Raw genomic sequence first — 15,828 nt, 5'->3', positions numbered from 1 at the left:
ATACTTTGGCATTGTATTTTTATATGGTATAGAAAAGTTAAAAATATTTAGATCTGTTAATAAGCAAAAAATTGAGGAAACATCTTCCTAAACAATTATTAAAGTGGCTCATGCCTGTAGTCCCAGCACTTTGAGAGGCTGAGGTGGGCAGATCACGAGGTCAGGAGATCAAGACCATCCTGGCTAACACGGTGAAACCTGTCTCTACTAAAAATACAAAAAAACTAGCCGGGTGTGGTGGTGGGCGCCTGTAGTCCCAGCTACTCAGGAGGCTGAGGCAGGAGAATGGCGTGAATCCGGGAGGTGGTGCTTGCAGTGAGCTGAGATTGCACCACTGCACTCCAGCCTGGGCAACAGAGCGAGACTCTGTCTAAAAAAACAAAAAACGAAAAACAAATTATGAAATGGTTTTCTTCTAAAAATACTGATAAGAAACAGTTCAAAATTACTTCCTAGGTTTTTCACTAAAATTAAGGTTCCTGACTTAGAATTGTAGTTAATGCACTTTGAGAGACCAAGGCAGACAGATCACTTGAATCCAGGAGTTAGAGACCAGCCTGCACAACGTGGTGAAACCCTGTCTCTACACAAAATACAAAAATTAGCCAGGCATGGTGGTGTGGGTCTGTAGTCCCATCTACTTGGAAGGCTGAGGCAGGAGGATTGCCTGAGCTCAGGGGGCGGAGGCTGCAGTCAGACAAGATTGCAACACTGCACACAGCCGAGATCTTGTTGCCTGAGCAACAAGAGGGAGACCCTGTCTCAAAACAAACAAACAAACAAAACTGTAGTCAATGTATGTAATTAAAACTACTAGATGCAGCAAGGTCAGAGACCGAGACCATCCTGAGTTAACACGGTGAAACCTCAATTCTGTTAGAAATACAGGAATACAGGCAGGGAAAGCCTAGTCCCAGCTGAGAGAATATGGACTGAGAGGCTTGAGACAGATTGAAGATTGACTTCCAGCTCATGACAGAGCGAGACTACCGGAAAAAAAAAAAAGAAAGAAAATGTGGCTTTCGTTATGGGAAGAGTAAATTTGTCTAGAGGTTTTTTTTTTTTTGAGACGAGTCTCGAAGGGCTGTCACCAGGCTGGAGTGCAGTGGCGCACTGCTCACTGGCAAGTCACTCCCGGCTCCACGCCATTCTCCTGCCTCAGCCTCCTGAGTAGCTGGGACTACAGGTTTCACCACCGCTACCGCTAATTTTTTGTATTTTAGTAGAGACGGGTTTCACTGTGGTCTCGATTCTGACCTTGTGATCCGGCCTCGGGCCTCCCAAAGTGCTGGGATTACAGGCGTGAGCCACCGCGCCCGGCCCTGTCTAGAGGTTTTTAAAGGTTAAGCTGAAGGGATAAAAAAGAATGATAGATAAAAATGAATGGATATAGAAAACTGTGGAAAGAAAGAGAATGGGGAAAATTGTGACAGGTTATAAAAGATTTACTGGGCCGGGTGTGGTGGCTCACGCCTGTAATCCCAGCACTTTGGGAGGCCGAGGCGGGTGGATCACCTGAGGTCGGGAGTTTGAGACCAGCCTGACCCAACATGGAGAAACCCCATCTCTACTTAAAATACAGAATTAGCTGGGCGTGGTGGCACATGCCTGTAATCCCAGCTACTCGGGAGGCTGAGGCAGGAGAATTACTTGAACCCAGGAGGTGGAGGGTGTGGTGAGCAGAGGTTGCGCCATTGCACTCTAGCTGCCTGGGCAACAAGAGCGAAACTTCATCTCAAAAAAAAAAAAAAAAAAAAGATTTATTGGCCGGGCATGATACCTCATGCCTGTAATCCCAGCGCTCTTGGAGGCCAATGTGGGAGGGTCACTTGAGCCCAGGAATTCCGGACCAGCCTGGACAACATGGAGAAACCTTGTCTCTCTCTGAAAAAAAAAAAAAAAAGAGAGAGAGAGAGAAAAGAAAAAAAGATTGATTGCCATCTTACCTTGCAGAGTGCAAGCTGGTTGGGATTGGAGGGATTGGCATTCCCATTGTGTTCGCAGCCTTCCTCTGTCTTCCAGACTGTGGAACACACAGGTGGGATAATAGAAAACCCATCTGCAAAGCTAAAACCAACTTCTAACTCTCCCTGGCCTAACATGTTTCCACTGTGGTGCTTAACTTGGGTTCCACCCTGTTTGGAAAACTTCAGCTTTCTCGCTTTGAAATAATACCAGGAAGGCCCTGTGCCTGGATGAAGGAGCCTCCAAACCAGCTCCCCTTAAAGGCGATATTTTTCATTATTGCCAAGACCCTATAGAGCTTCTCATTGCACATTCTAAATTAATTAAGGATTCTGTTAACAGCAAGTTCTCAAGAGATGAAGATACGAAAGATCAAGATCTCCAACCTGGAGATTTTATGAGAAAAGCATCAAATATGCTTCCTCCTGGGACCACACCAGGCAGCCTCACCAGAGATGACGTTTTCATCACTGGAGAACTTCAACATCTTGTTCTTCAGGCCAGGACCAGAAGGAGACAAAATAGGTATCCGTTTACCTTCAGAAATAGAAGCACTCTTCAGTTCTAGATTTCAAATTGTTAACAGTTGCCCTTATTTGTGTCATATTTTTCTTTCTTTCTTTCTTTTTTTTTTTTGAGGCAGAGTCTTGCTCTGTTGCCAGGCTGGAGTACAGTGGCATGATCTCAGCTCACTGCAACCTCCACCTCCCAGGTTCAAGCGATTCTCCTGCTTCAGCCTCCCAAGTAGCTGGGATTACAGGCGCCTGCCACTAAGCCCGGCTAATTTTTGTATTTTTAGTAGAGGCGCAGTTTCACCACGTTGCCCAGGCTGGTCTCAAACTCCTGACCTCACGTAATCCGCCCGCCTTGGCCTCCCAAAGTGCTGGGATTACAGGCATGAGCCACCATGCCTGGCCCATATTTTTCATTCTTAAATTGATTAGGCTTTGTGTTTCTGGATGTCCAAAGTCAACCAAAAAACCCCGAGGATGCTAGCTAGATGCTCAGAAGGCATCCAGCATGCGTGGCTCTTTTGTAGCAGATGGCCTGACAGACCCTGTGCCAATCAACCTTGGCCTTGAGGCCTCAAGAAGTACTTAAGCGCCCACTACACGTCTCCTCTTTCCCCCCATGCGGGGTGAGATGGCCCGGGAATGAGCCTTCCCAGCAGAAAAACTTACATCTAGAATGTCAGTCATCACTGCTTTGAGAAGAGAAAGATTTTGATCAAACACAAGAAATGAGAAAAGAAAAACAGCCTAGAGCATCCTGAGCTATGTGGGGTACCCAAAGATTATCTGGTCCAGAGACACCTGAGCACAGGGCCTCAGTCCCGCCTCCCCACCCACGCCTGGGGCAACTGCTGGAAGGCATTTTGTTCTTTTCTTTCCTATATTGTCCGCCTGGCCGCCTCAGCGTCATCTTCATGTTCCTGGAATTTGTGACACAAATAATAATGCACACCAATCAATAGCTTATGTTATTTGAGTGCAAATTCTTGGTGAACTTAGGAGCTGCGTCGTTTTTCCTTTAAAAACGCACTTGTAAACTGCTGCGAATGAGAGCGCGTGCATTCAGACCAACTTGAGTCTGTGCTTCCACGCTGCAGTCCTCAAACTTGGCCCCAACAAACTCTATTTCTATTCGTTTTGCCTGTTTTCTCCTTTAGGTTGAAAAGCTGACAGCGGGCCCCAGACGCTGAGGGGGCGCCTTCCCAGCTTGACTTCCCGCCCCTCCCCCCCTGCCCCGTCCCCTGCCCCTCTTCAGGGCCTGTTCACTGGCAGTCGGGGCTGTGGACCAGTTCAGCCATCCCTCCCCACCCCACCAGGGCGCTGCGGCCTTACTCCTACGTCCACGAGCAGGCTCAGCCCCTCCTGGCAGCCGGGTGACCTCAGCTACCCCTCTGGCCCCAACTCCACCGCACAACGCAGACTGCGGGACCCCAGGCCTGGACCCCTGGCCCCGTCCCGCCCGCGCAGGTCGGGGGAGCTCCGCTCGGGCAGCTCTCGGGGTGCTGCTGGGAGGCCGCGCAGAACTGCAGGTGGCTAGGTTCGCGAAGCGCCGAGAATGGGGTCTGTGGCCTCCTGCCCGCACCTGAGTTCCTCCGCCCCAGCCTGCGGCGTCTGCAGGTCCCGCTCCGCCCCGAGCCCCCGCTGCACCTGCACCGAGGCCACGGGGCGCATGCGCGGCCGCGGGGGGCGGGGGGCGGGGGGCGGGGCGGGAGGGGTCCTGCGGGCCCCGCATCCCCATGCCCACTGCGGGGCTCGGACAGGGGGACGCCACGCCAGGCCGCAGACCCCGCCCTTCCACGTCCCCACTCCGGCGGCCCGTGCGGCTCCGGACGACGCTTCCCGGGGGCTCCGGGCCGGGGCAGCCGCGGCGCCCCCTCCCCAGGTCCACCGCGGGCGCCGCTTCAGACAAAGGCAGGAGACGGAGCGGGAGACGCTGCCGTGACTGCTCCGGGCGGCCGCGGAGGAGGAGAAGGACGTGGCGCCGCCGACGCCGGCGGCCGGGCCCGTGGTCTGGGCGCTCCCAGGCGCGCGGCGTGGGAGCGGGGGGCGGGGCGGGCGGCGCCCATCACGCGCTCCGCGGCCGGGTCCCGAGCCCCGCCGGGCGCCCAAGGGGCCAGGAGTCCCCGCCCGCGCCGCCACCCCGCCCGCGCCCGGCCCCTCGCGTTGCCCGGCCGCCCCGTCGCGCCCAGCGAGCCACGGCGGGCGGGGGCGGTGTCTCCCCACCCCCGCGATCACATGGTGCGACCCCTGGCAGCCAATGCAGTGGACGCTAGGGACTTCTGCGGGCCGCGGGCGCCGGCGACTGCACCGGCGCCGCCGCATTATAAATACTTCTCCAAAATGCGGCGCGCTCCCGCGCGCGCTCCCGGCCGCCCGCCGCCTCCGCCCGCGCCCCTGAGCCGCCGCTGTCGCCGCTGCCGCTGCCGCCGTTGCCGCCGCCGCCGCCGCTGCCGTTGGTCCGAGGGCGCTGCGCCCTTGCCCTGGGCTCCGGCCAGGCCTGGCCGCCGCCCGGCCGCGTCCCGCTGCCGCGCCGCCCGGCCGGGTGCATGCATTGTGGCCTCCCGACATGGTCTGCGAGACGAAGATCGTGGGCCGCCGAGGGACCATGTGAGGCGCCAAGCCGGGGCCAAGAAGGACGCGCGCTGCTCACGCCGCCGGCGCCATGTGGCCCCGCTGCCCGCCGCGCCGGGCCGGCCGCCGCGCCCCCCGCGCCCCCACCTGCCCCGGTGGCTCAGCCTCGCGGCGGGGCGGGGGGCGCGGGGCCGCCGGGGGGGCGCGGCGTGTGCATCCGCGAGTTCCGTGCGACCGAGCAGGAGGCGGCGCGCCGCATCTTCTACGACGGCATCATGGAGCGCATCCCTAACACGGCCTTCCGCGGCCTGCGGCAGCATCCGCGCGCGCAGCTGCTCTACGCCCTGCTGGCGGGTCAGTGCGTCGGGCCCCCGGCTGCCGCAGTCCCTCGGGCCGGCGCGGAGCTCCCTCGCCCCGGCGTCCACGCGGACCCCGCGCCCGGCGCCCGGGGACCAGCCTGGGAAGCCCCCGCTTTCTGCCGCGCCGGCCCCGGGCAGGGCTGGCCAGGGGCGTGGGGATGGGCGCGGGGCCCAGAGCGGGCCAGAGCCAGGGAGGGTCCGGGATCCACACCTGCGTCCCTGCCGCGCAGCTCCCCACCCCCCACCGCCTCCCCTGTCCCCTCCCGGGCATCCTGGTTGGGGGCGGGTGCCAGGGCAGGTAGCGCCCGCCGCGGCTGGGCCCCGGCGAGTGCCTAAATATAATCTGCGGGCGGGGGAGGCCGCCTCCCGCTCGGTGCTAATTTATGAGGGGAAGACAGCCGGCGCCGCGGGGGGTGCGCGCGCCTGGCACAGCCGGGGCGGTCGCAGAGGGCGGCCCCTGCAGGGTCTTTGGGTGCCCTTCCCCTCAGAGCTTCCTGCCGGGGAGAGGGAGTTCGCTCCCATTTTACAGATGAGGAGCTTGAGGCCGGGTGGGGAGGACGCGACTCCCCCAAGGTCATGGCAGCCGAAATGCGGCTGGAAGCCGTATGGGGCCTCCCTGCCCTGTCCCTGCTCTCAGAGCGCCCGGACGCTAGCCAGGAAGGGCTCTTGCTGGGGCCCTGGGAAGAGGGGGGCCTAGGGCCCGGTGCTGGAACGTGGGACTTCCCTTCCCCCTTCCCCTCCCCCGTGCGGGGCCTGGTCTGCGGGGCAGCTCCCTGGCAGAATCTGCCCACCTTGGCTTCAGCAGGTCAGCGTGGGCAGGGCCCTTCCCAGCCCGGGCACCCCAAGGGTGCCCTGCCGTGTTTGGAGGCTTGTTCCAGGCGGTGGGGGTGGGTAGGGTGGTTGTCTTTACCGCAGGAAGCTTGGAAATAGGGAGAAGTAGAAAGCACCCGAGATGACCCCGGCTCCTCCACCCGGAGCGCCGCCCGGCGCGGCATCTCCCAGGGCCTGGGGACCCCCCGCCGCGCCGCTGACCCTCGCCCTCTGCCCGCAGCGCTGTGCTTCGCCGTGAGCCGCTCGCTGCTGCTGACGTGCCTGGTGCCGGCCGCACTGCTGGGCCTGCGCTACTACTACAGCCGCAAGGTGATCCGTGCCTACCTGGAGTGCGCGCTGCACACGGACATGGCGGACATCGAGCAGTACTACATGAAGCCGCCTGGTGAGTCCCGCTCCTGCCCCTCCCCGCCCTCCGCCCCAGACAGCCCTCGGGTGCACCCACTCCAGCAACCTCAGGGCAGATTTGGGCGAGGGCCAGCGTGGGTGGGCCTGGGCCGGGGCCCCTGTGACCTGAGCCTTCTGGGTGACCGAGGCCTCCAGTGTCAGCGGGGCTGGGGGAGGCAGAGCCGGCTCCTCCCGCTGAGTGACCTGAGCTGGCCCTGCGACGCAGTGGCTCCACCATTCCCTGCTCTGGATGCGTCTCCCTGGTGTCTGCTGCTGTGGGGCAAGGGCCGCTGGGCTCTGTGGGTCCTATCTGGCGTGCCTTGGGGTTGCCTGCAGTGCCCGGCCCTGGGGGGAGGGGACTTGTGTGGCAGGGGCTGGGGGCCCTATTGGGGCACAGAGGATGGGGTGGCGGCAGGGGACCTGACCTTGAGCCTTGGCCTTCACTTCTGGCCTGATCTCTGGGCCACTTAGCTGGAGGGTTTTGTCCCAGCCCCTGTGGCCTTCTGTAGCTGGAGGGGCTGGGACTGGGCTCTCGGGGGGCGGGGGGTTGCTCTCCACCCCAGGCTGGCCCCCAGCCGCTGAGCCACACCGGTTCCCCCATGCCAGATGCCCCAGGGGCGAGGACTTTGCTCTCTGGGGTAGGAGGCTCTCTCAGATCCTGGAGGGTCTGTAGGCCAATGAGAGGGACAGAATGGGCCCAAAGGGTTGGGCAGGGTCTGTCAGGATCCCGGTCAGTGTCAGGGGAGGGGCAGCGGCTCCGGCATCGCTGGCTGCCATGTTCTACCCCCGCCCCACAGCCTTCGCGCCTGCTGCTCTCTTTGACCCTTTCCTAAACCCAAACAGAGCATCTGAGCAACCCCTAAGCCCTGGCCAGCCTCTGCTTGGGAGGGGAAATGGGCCATGAGGAAGCACAGGCCACAGCAACAAAGGGGGCTCTGGTAGGCACACGGGGCATGGCCTTCTCCCTCTGGGCTGTGGCCTCCCTGGTGTGAGGGAGTGGAGGGGTAGCTGGCAGGGCTGCAGGAACACCCCATGAGGGCAGAGGTGGATAGCTGCTGATGGTCCATGCTGGATACCTTGGAGCTGCTTGGGCACATGGGCAAACCGAGTCCTGGAAGGAGTGAGGTGTGCCCAGGGCCACATGGTGCTGGGGGTTGTTATTCCTGGGATGGGCTTGATCTCTATCTGGTCTTGCATGGGTAGGTAGAGGCAGAACCCCTGGGTGGTGGGCAGGCCAGCTGGTGGGAGGGGTACTGGTCCAGGACCCGCTCCTTGGAGGTGGAGGTGTTGTGTAGGTAGGGAGATGGGGGGGTTGGGCGTGGGAGACCCCAGGGGCTCCAGGCCAGGGGGCCGAGAAGGGGCAGCCCTCCTGGGAACCCTGGAGCTGCACAGAGCTGGGAGGGCCGAGCTGTTCGGGCCCGTGGCACTGGCAGTGGTGCCCAGTGGCTCCCCCTGGGCTACTTCTCCTTGAAGGGCCCTCAGTACCCCCTTAACTGCCTGCCAGGCCTCAGCGTCCAGCACTGAAGGAGATGGAGGTCCCCCCATGGAGCCAGCGGGCTGGTGGCTGCGCAGAGGGGCAATGGGGAGGGATGGGAGGGCTTCCTGGGGCTGGGGGCAGGTGCAGAGCCTCCTTGAGGAGAAGGCCGGAGGGGCCACAGGCAGGCTGTGTGGCTCTCCACTGGCCAACCCCTTGGTCTTCAGAGAGGTCTCTGGGTGTCACCTCTGCCTTTGGCTGCTGGAGGCGGCCGGGCTTCCCCTGTAGCCTGTGCCTGCAGGTTCCCTCCCACAACTGCCCCCACCTGCCCCTGCACCTCTCCTCCCCCTGCACCTCTCCTCCCCTGCCGGTTCCCCTCCCTGATGACCGCCACCTCCTGGCTTCATGCCTGACTTGAGGCGGGAATTGGGCTGTGCTGTGGATGGGGTGGTGGCCTGGCCACTTGGCTTACTGCCAGGAGAGGCTGGGACCAGAGGGGCCACCCGCCGTCCCCCACTGGGATTTATAGGAAAGCTCCTCCTGGGCTGCAGGGAGCCTTCTGGACGCGCTTTGCTGACCGCTGCCCCTCGCAGCCCTCTGGTGTGGATGCTGGAGTTTGCTGTGATGGCCTGGGTGAACCTGGGTGGCCAGGAGCCACAGCAGTTTGGCTGCACCATGGCCTGTTCAGGGTGGCCCAGGCCATCGAGGCATTTGGGTCTGGAGTAGCTGGGCAGGGCAGGCGCCTGACTGGGCAAAGCCTACCCCAGCTGTTGGTCTCAGAGGAGGGACTCGGGCCTTTGACCACCAGTCTGAGCAGCGCAGCCTCCAGGCTTGAGTGGGTCCTGGCTATTGGGCTATTGGGTAACAGGTGTTGGGCTGGCTTTCTCTGCTTAAGGAGCTCTAGAGGGGGGCTCTACCTGCTTGTCCTGAATAGTGGCTGCCCCTCCCTTGGCTCCGGCAGAGCTAGGACCGGGGGGCTGCCGGGACTGGGTGTCCCACTGCCCTGACTTGGTGTCTGGCTGGAGGGGACCCCTACCAGCCCCTGGCTCTGTCTCACCCCAGAGGTGGAGGGGTCTCCCCAGCCTTCCTCACCGGGTGTCCCTGACCACCCTGTCCCCTGCAGGCTCCTGCTTCTGGGTGGCCGTGCTGGATGGCAACGTGGTGGGCATTGTGGCAGCACGGGCCCACGAGGAGGACAACACAGTGGAGCTGCTGCGGATGTCTGTGGACTCGCGTTTCCGCGGCAAGGGCATCGCCAAGGCGCTGGGCCGGAAGGTGCTGGAGTTCGCCATGGTGCACAACTACTCCGCCGTGGTGCTGGGCACGACAGCCGTCAAGGTGGCCGCCCACAAGCTGTACGAGTCTCTGGGCTTCAGACACATGGGCGCCAGTGACCACTACGTGCTGCCTGGCATGACCCTCTCGCTGGCCGAGCGCCTCTTCTTCCAGGTCCGTTACCACCGCTACCGCCTGCAGCTGCGCGAGGAGTGACCGCCAGCGCTCACCCGCCTGCCACCCCGGCCGCCCTGCCCGCCTGTGCCCGCCTGCCCGCCGCCCGGCGCGGCCTCTGCTTTCAGACGCCCACCTGGCGTTTGGGTTGGGATTTCCCTTTTCAACATCCTGCGGTTGTCTGGCTGGTTCTGGGGGGTGCGGGGCTGTTGCTCTTCCGCGACACTGGTGGGGGTGGGTCATTTGTCGCCACAGCCCCTTGCCCTTCCCCACCTGCCCGGGCGGCTTGTCACCTGAAGAGTGGCATCTTGGACCACCGCAGTTGTCCACGACGCTGCCCTGCCCGCCGCCACTGGGGAAGGCCCAGCCTTGCTCACCAAGCACAGAACCTCGCAACAGAGCCCGGGGCCAGGCTCCGGCCCCGCCTGCGGCCCCAGCGCCACTGCCCGTGGAGGCCCGAGCTGGCCATGGCGCTGCTTTGCTCCGCGCATGCCGAGGGTGTGGCCCGGCCGAGCATGCCGCATGCACACAACCCCACCCTGCCGCCCTGCCCGGAGACCCGGGCTGGTGAGCGCCCCTGTCCCTGGCCCCGAGCTGGCCATGGGAGGGCCTGTCCCTGCCCCCACCCCCTGGAGGGCCTGGTCTGCCCCGCGCCGCCCGGCTCTGTCCACGCCTGCTTTGCTCTGATGCCCTCCTTTCCTCTGGCTCCGGCCCTTCCCCTGCCTGGGCTGGGCTGGCTGGTGTCATCACCGGGGTGGCTCCCATGGCGTCCGTGGCACCGCCGGGGTGGGGGTCCATGGGACCCCTCTCCCCAGTGCCCACTGGATCACGGTGGCTTCTCTCAGATTTCCCCGGGGACCTCCTGGCTCTGGCTGATGGTCCACCCTGTGAATCTTACCAGCCCAGGCTGCTGCCAACAGCGCCCAGCCCACAGCTTCTCCCAGCCTGAAACCAACCCATTTTCTAATAAGTTATTTAGACAGAATAGCACTCTGCATGACTTTAATTCTTGGGACAAAACGGTAGTTTGTACCGTAAGACACAGTTTCTGGCCCAGTGTGATGGGGGTGGGTGGCCGGGTGGGTGGAGCGTTCTGCTGTTGGAGACCTGGAGGGAAACCCTGACTGGGTGTCATTTCCCACCATGGAGCATGCCTCCCAGCCCTGGCCTGCAGGGTGGGCAGGGTGGGGGGCAAGGGAGTCCGCAGCCTCTGGGAGGAGGGGCAGGGCGCTGCCTTGGGCTGGGTGGGAAGAGGGTTGGCCGCCTCGGCTCCTGATGGCCATGCTCCTGGTCTCTCCTTCCTGAGGTCACAGGTGGGGGTTGCCCTGGGTGGGGGGGTGGCCTGGAAGGGGAGACAGAGGAGGAGGGTGACACAGGTCGCACATCCAGCCTAGAGGCAGACCTGGCTTTGGTGGCAGGAGAAGAAGAAACACTTGCCCAGACCCCTTTGTGTAGGGAATTGGGGAGGGGGTGTGGCAGGCAGGTAGGCCACGGAACTGGGTCCCGGGCACCAAGGCCACGTGCAGGGCCACGGATGGATGCTCCTCACGAGGCTTCAGAAGTGAGCGAGGGGATGGAGAAGCCCCGCGTCCGAGGGCCTTTTGTCCCGTTAGCAATTGAGGTGTGCAGAGCACTGTACAGACCCCACTCCCCTGTACATTCTCCCTGGAGGTGCCCGGTCCCTGCTCGGGGATGGGAGTTTTGTAGACTGTACAGAAATCGGCACCCTATTTTCTTGCAGCTCAGATTTTGTTAATCTGGAATATACAGACAGACGTAAAGTGTTTTAGCAAAATGGAAACAAACAGTTGTGCCTTTTTCCTCTTTTGGTTTGGTTTGGGTTTGGCTGGGGGCAGGAGGGGCAGGGTGGGCCAGGTGCAGTCAGGTCTTGGGAGTGTCATGTCGGGGTGCCACCAGCTTCCTGGTCCTGTGCCTTTGGAGCCTTGGGCTCCTGGGGTTAAGGGCGCTTGGGGCTGGCTGTTGGAGCCCACCAACGCCAGGGCAGGGCCTGGAGGCCCAGGGACTGCCAGTGTCTCGTTGATACTGACCTGAGCTGGGCTTATAGCAGCTCCCCCTCCTGGGGGTTCTGAGAGTTCTGGGCAGTGTGGCCCTCTCCCATTTTGGTGGCACCTGCGCCCCTGAGTGACCTCTTCCCTGGCTGCACTGCCCTGTGGGTGGTGGGACGCTTGGCCTTTCTTTGTTGCTGCCAGGACTTGGTAGAGATGGCAGGAAGGGTGTGCGGGGCGGTCGTATGCGGAACCCTGCCACCCCTGAGGTGAGCAGAGGCACTGGTGTGCCTGCCAGGCTGGGGTGGAGCTGCCCGGAGCCCTCTCCAGGCCAATGTGCGGCTCAGTGGGGCCCTTGAAGGCCACTGGGGGGCAGATGTGTCCTCCCCCCGGGCTGGAGGCCAGGTGCCCTGGTGGGTGGCCTGCCCTGGGCCACCTTGTCCCTCCAGCCCGGGATCTCACCGCTCTGCACATGTGCACTGACGTGAATTTTATATGTTTGTAGAAACTGATGTAACTTCTTCTACCTCTGAAGCGCCCTCCTGGGCCCTGCTGTCATGTGGCTGGTGCGGCTTCCCCGAGTGCTGGCCCCTTGCCCGCTCCCCGTGGGCACCCACCACTCAGACTCTGCGTGGCGAGGCCCGGGGAAAGCCAGCCCGGGGCCCGGCACTGCGTAGGGGCCTGGGGCTCCTGGAATTTCTGTGTGTTTGGAAGCCTCTGTAGTGGGGAGGGTGTAAGGCGGGAGGGGCTGGCAGTGCCCGGGGCCAGAGCTGGGCGAAGGAGGACATCCTCACTGGACGAGCAGTGCAGGCCTGACGAGAGGCTCCGGGCAGCTGAGGGCTGAGGCGCCTTGGGATGCCCCGCACTGCCCAGAGCCATGGGTCTTGCTGTACTGGGGGTGGGGTGGCCCGTGCGGCTGCCACCACCCAGGTGTGAGCCGCTGCAGACCTGGCTCCTGAGGGTGGGAGGCCTGCTTGTGCTGAAGCTGCCATTTGGTCTGGCCCCCAGAAGGGCTCCTGAGTGTAGGGAGTTGAGCCCCGCAGCCATGGTGGCGTCTCCCCCTCCTTCCTCCGCCCCATGCCCAGCCTTGCTTCCGGCTGGTGTCATGCCTTGGGGCCAGGCAGCAGCTGAGAAGCTGCCCCCGGAGGGAGGGACCGAGGGCTGAGTTAGTCTGGCCTGAGGGGTGGATGGCTGGCCCTGGGGGAAGGCTGGGTCTGGGAGGCCCTGTGGACAGCAGGCCTGGGGCCACCCCTCTCCTGCTCTGGGTGTCCTTCTCAGAGAAGATGGCAGAAGGTTGCAGGCCCTAGAGGGGACGGGCTGGGGACGCCCTGAGCTTCCTGGCTGTGTGGTAGGTGCTGAGGAAGCTCTCTGGGCCATAAGGACCTGGCTCCCCTCTGAGAGGCCCACCTGCCCCGGGGCACCCAGGGCTGTGCCTGTGGCCTGAGGCCGGGAACTTGGTTTCCTGGGCTCTGCTGGCGCCTGGGATTTGTGGGGGCCAAAGGTGATTGCCCCGCCAGGCAGGGGGCTGTGTGGGCCCTCGTGGGGCCACCTTCTTGTCAGTGCCCGCGGGATGGTGGAACAGTTGCCCCTGCGCCGAGGGAGCCCACTGCCGTCCCCTATGAGCTGGCGCTGCAGCTGCGCACCCTGTATTGCCTGCTGACTTGCTTGTGTCTGTTTGGAAGCAGTTTCTGTTTGGCCACAGGCCTGTGTGCCTGGGCTGATGGCCACAGAGCTGACACTTGGGGTTTGAGTTCCAGACTTGGCAGACCCTGGGATCCGCTTACTCCTCGGCGCCATGGCTGCTGTGCTTCCAATGGTGGCATGATGCCTCCTGGGGCCACAGCGGGGTGAAGGAGGGTGAGCCGGACATACCATTGTTGGATGTATTTTTTTTTTAAAACAGCAATAATTAGCCATTTTAAAGGAGGGGTGTACCTGTGTGTGCATGTGCACGTGTTTGAGCATGTGTGTGTGTGTGTGCAAGTGGGTTCTTGATATGTGTAGTGTGAACATGTGTGCATGTGTATAGGTGTGCATGTGTGAGCGTGTGCACGTGTATGAGTGCATGTTGTGTATGTGCATAAGCATGTACACGTGTGAGCATGCATGTGTACGAGTGCACACGTGTGTACAGGTGTACATGTGCATGAGTTCTTGTGTACCTGCGTGAGCACGTGTATGATATACGTGTGTGGGTGTGTGCGCATGTGTGAGTGTACATGTGTTTGTGTCGGGTATGCATGAGCATGCACGTGTATGAGTGTCCATGTGTATGCGTGAGCACGTATACATGTGTGATGCACATGTTCCTGTGTACTTCTCTGAGGGGGCACATGTGTATGAATGGATGCGTGTGTACATATGCATATGGTGTATGTGTACTTGTGTATGCGTAGGCGTGTATGCGTGAGTCCTTGCGTGTGCTGGTGTATGTGTGGGCATGCACGTGTATGGATGTACATGTGAGTGTACATGTAGTGTATATGTGTGTTGCATGAGCATGCACGTGTGTGAGTGCCTGTGTGTGTACTTGCATATATGTGGCTGTGCAGGTACCCGGTGGTGGTGAGCTGGCAGTGCCCGGGGAAGCAGGTCCTACCCACCGATTCCCTGCTGGGCCCCCGGCCCTGGGCAGAGCCTCCCTGGCTCCTCTTGCCCTTCAGTGGGGCAGGGCCTCGGTGGACGGCCTGGGCAGCTCCAGGGCAGGTCCAGGGATGCCAGGCTTGGGGAGCGCAGGGGGTGGGGTTCACCTGCTGCTGTTTGTTCCCGAAACTGTACTGTGAGCCCACGGCGGGGGCAGATTGTTCTGAGGCCCCAGATGTGCCAAAACAGCCCCCAGGGTGGGGGCAAGCGCGTTCTGAGGAGAGGGGCTGCGGGGGCCCGGGGTGGGTGTGTGCCCCTCCCCTGGATGGCCCCCAATGCTGCTGTTTTTCAATAAAACCAGAGTTGAAGGCACCTGGCTCCCGTGCTCTCTTGAGGCGCCTCCCGCCCACTGTGTGGCAGGGCTGGCTTTCAGGGATGTGGGCCCCCACCCTTGGTGCCCCAGTTTGGCCCCTGCCGCCTCCCCCTTCTCCCCTGGCCACCCCCTTTCCTCACCTTGGCTCCCCTACACCTGGCCAGGCTGCCCTGCAGCCAGCACTGCCCCCTGGAGGGAGTGTAATCTGGGAGGTGGGGCAGAGGGGCTTGGTGGCCTCATGGGCTGAGGCCCCTCCTCCAGCAGGCACCCAGCCGGGTGGGCTCTGCCCATTCACTCTCAGGCCCGGGATCCCCCTGAGCAGCTCGTGGGCTCTGCCCTCCCCCAGCTCTGTGCTTGGCCCTGGGCACTCTAACTCTTGGCAGAGAGCTTGGTCCCCAGCCCCTGCCCCCACACCATCCTTGCCACCCCAGTGGGACTCCCGGCCAGGCCCACCAGGCCCTGCTGCCCTGTCCTCCTGGGTCTGAGGTTCCCAGTTCCCGTGGTTATGCCCATCCTTGCCCTGGCAGCCCCAGCACCTGCCTGGCCCCTTGGAGGAACAGTGGTGCTGAGGGAGGGTGTGAGGTGAGTGGGCATTAGAGCCCACCAGGATGGGGGTGGACCCCCAGTGTCTGTGAGGGAGGATGCCAGGTCTGGGGTCCAGGCCGAGGGTGCTGCAGCTCAGGGCTGTGGTGGGGAGCAGGGTGTTGGGAGGGGTCTTGCAGACAGACATGGGGTGGACACAGACCCCTGCCCTGGCAGATCCCTGTCAGGATGCCAGTCTTGTTGGCAGAGGGACTCCTGGAGTCTAGGGGTCCCCCAGTTCCACAGCCCGGTCCCCTGGGCCGCTTTCCTGGTAGGGGTTTCCTTGGCCCGGCTTCTGCCTTCTCCACCTTCCCAACCCGTGCTGCCAGGCCCTCCAGCCAGGACCCTGGAGGAACCCCAAGCTGTGAGTATCTTTCCAAGGGCAGGGGCAGGGCTGCCCCTCAGCCTGGAGGGCTAGGCAGCCTTGGCCTGGGCTCAGGTAACCAACAGCAAAGCCCATCTGGGACATCCCACTGAAACTGCGGCAGGACGGAGGCCTGGGTGCAGTGGGTACATCAAGGCCTGGTGGGGCCTGGTGGGGCTCAGAGTGCTGCCCAGGGAATGGAGGCAGGAGCAGCACCGTGCTGGCAGGAGGGCCCAGCAGTGGTTACAGGCAGCTCCCTGGATCACTGGGACATCCCACCACACTGGGGGCAGGCCCGGTCACCCAAGACCCACACACATGGGAGGCGGTGAAAATGTTTTTGATGCCAGGAGAAAACCAGGCTGTCTCGGC

At 62.2% G+C, this 15,828-nt stretch overlaps 1 protein-coding gene across 1 annotated transcript; it reads left to right on the top strand.

Moving 5' to 3' along the window:
• The first annotated feature begins 3,096 nt into the window (after positions 1-3,096).
• NAT8L (N-acetyltransferase 8 like) lies at positions 3,097-14,509 on the top strand. The gene is given in 7 exon segments (XM_031664833.1): positions 3,097-3,103; positions 3,733-3,850; positions 4,238-4,822; positions 5,109-5,156; positions 5,158-5,402; positions 6,459-6,623; positions 9,223-14,509. Coding segments are annotated over 7 exon segments (1,536 nt in total). The 3' UTR covers positions 9,591-14,509.
• Positions 14,510-15,828: the final 1,319 nt, after the last annotated feature.

This window comes from Papio anubis, chromosome 3, assembly GCF_008728515.1.
Source record: "Papio anubis isolate 15944 chromosome 3, Panubis1.0, whole genome shotgun sequence".
NCBI classification, from domain to species: Eukaryota; Metazoa; Chordata; class Mammalia; order Primates; family Cercopithecidae; genus Papio; species Papio anubis.
Note: the sequence above shows the minus strand (reverse complement) of the source record. Positions and strands in the feature narration are given on the sequence as shown.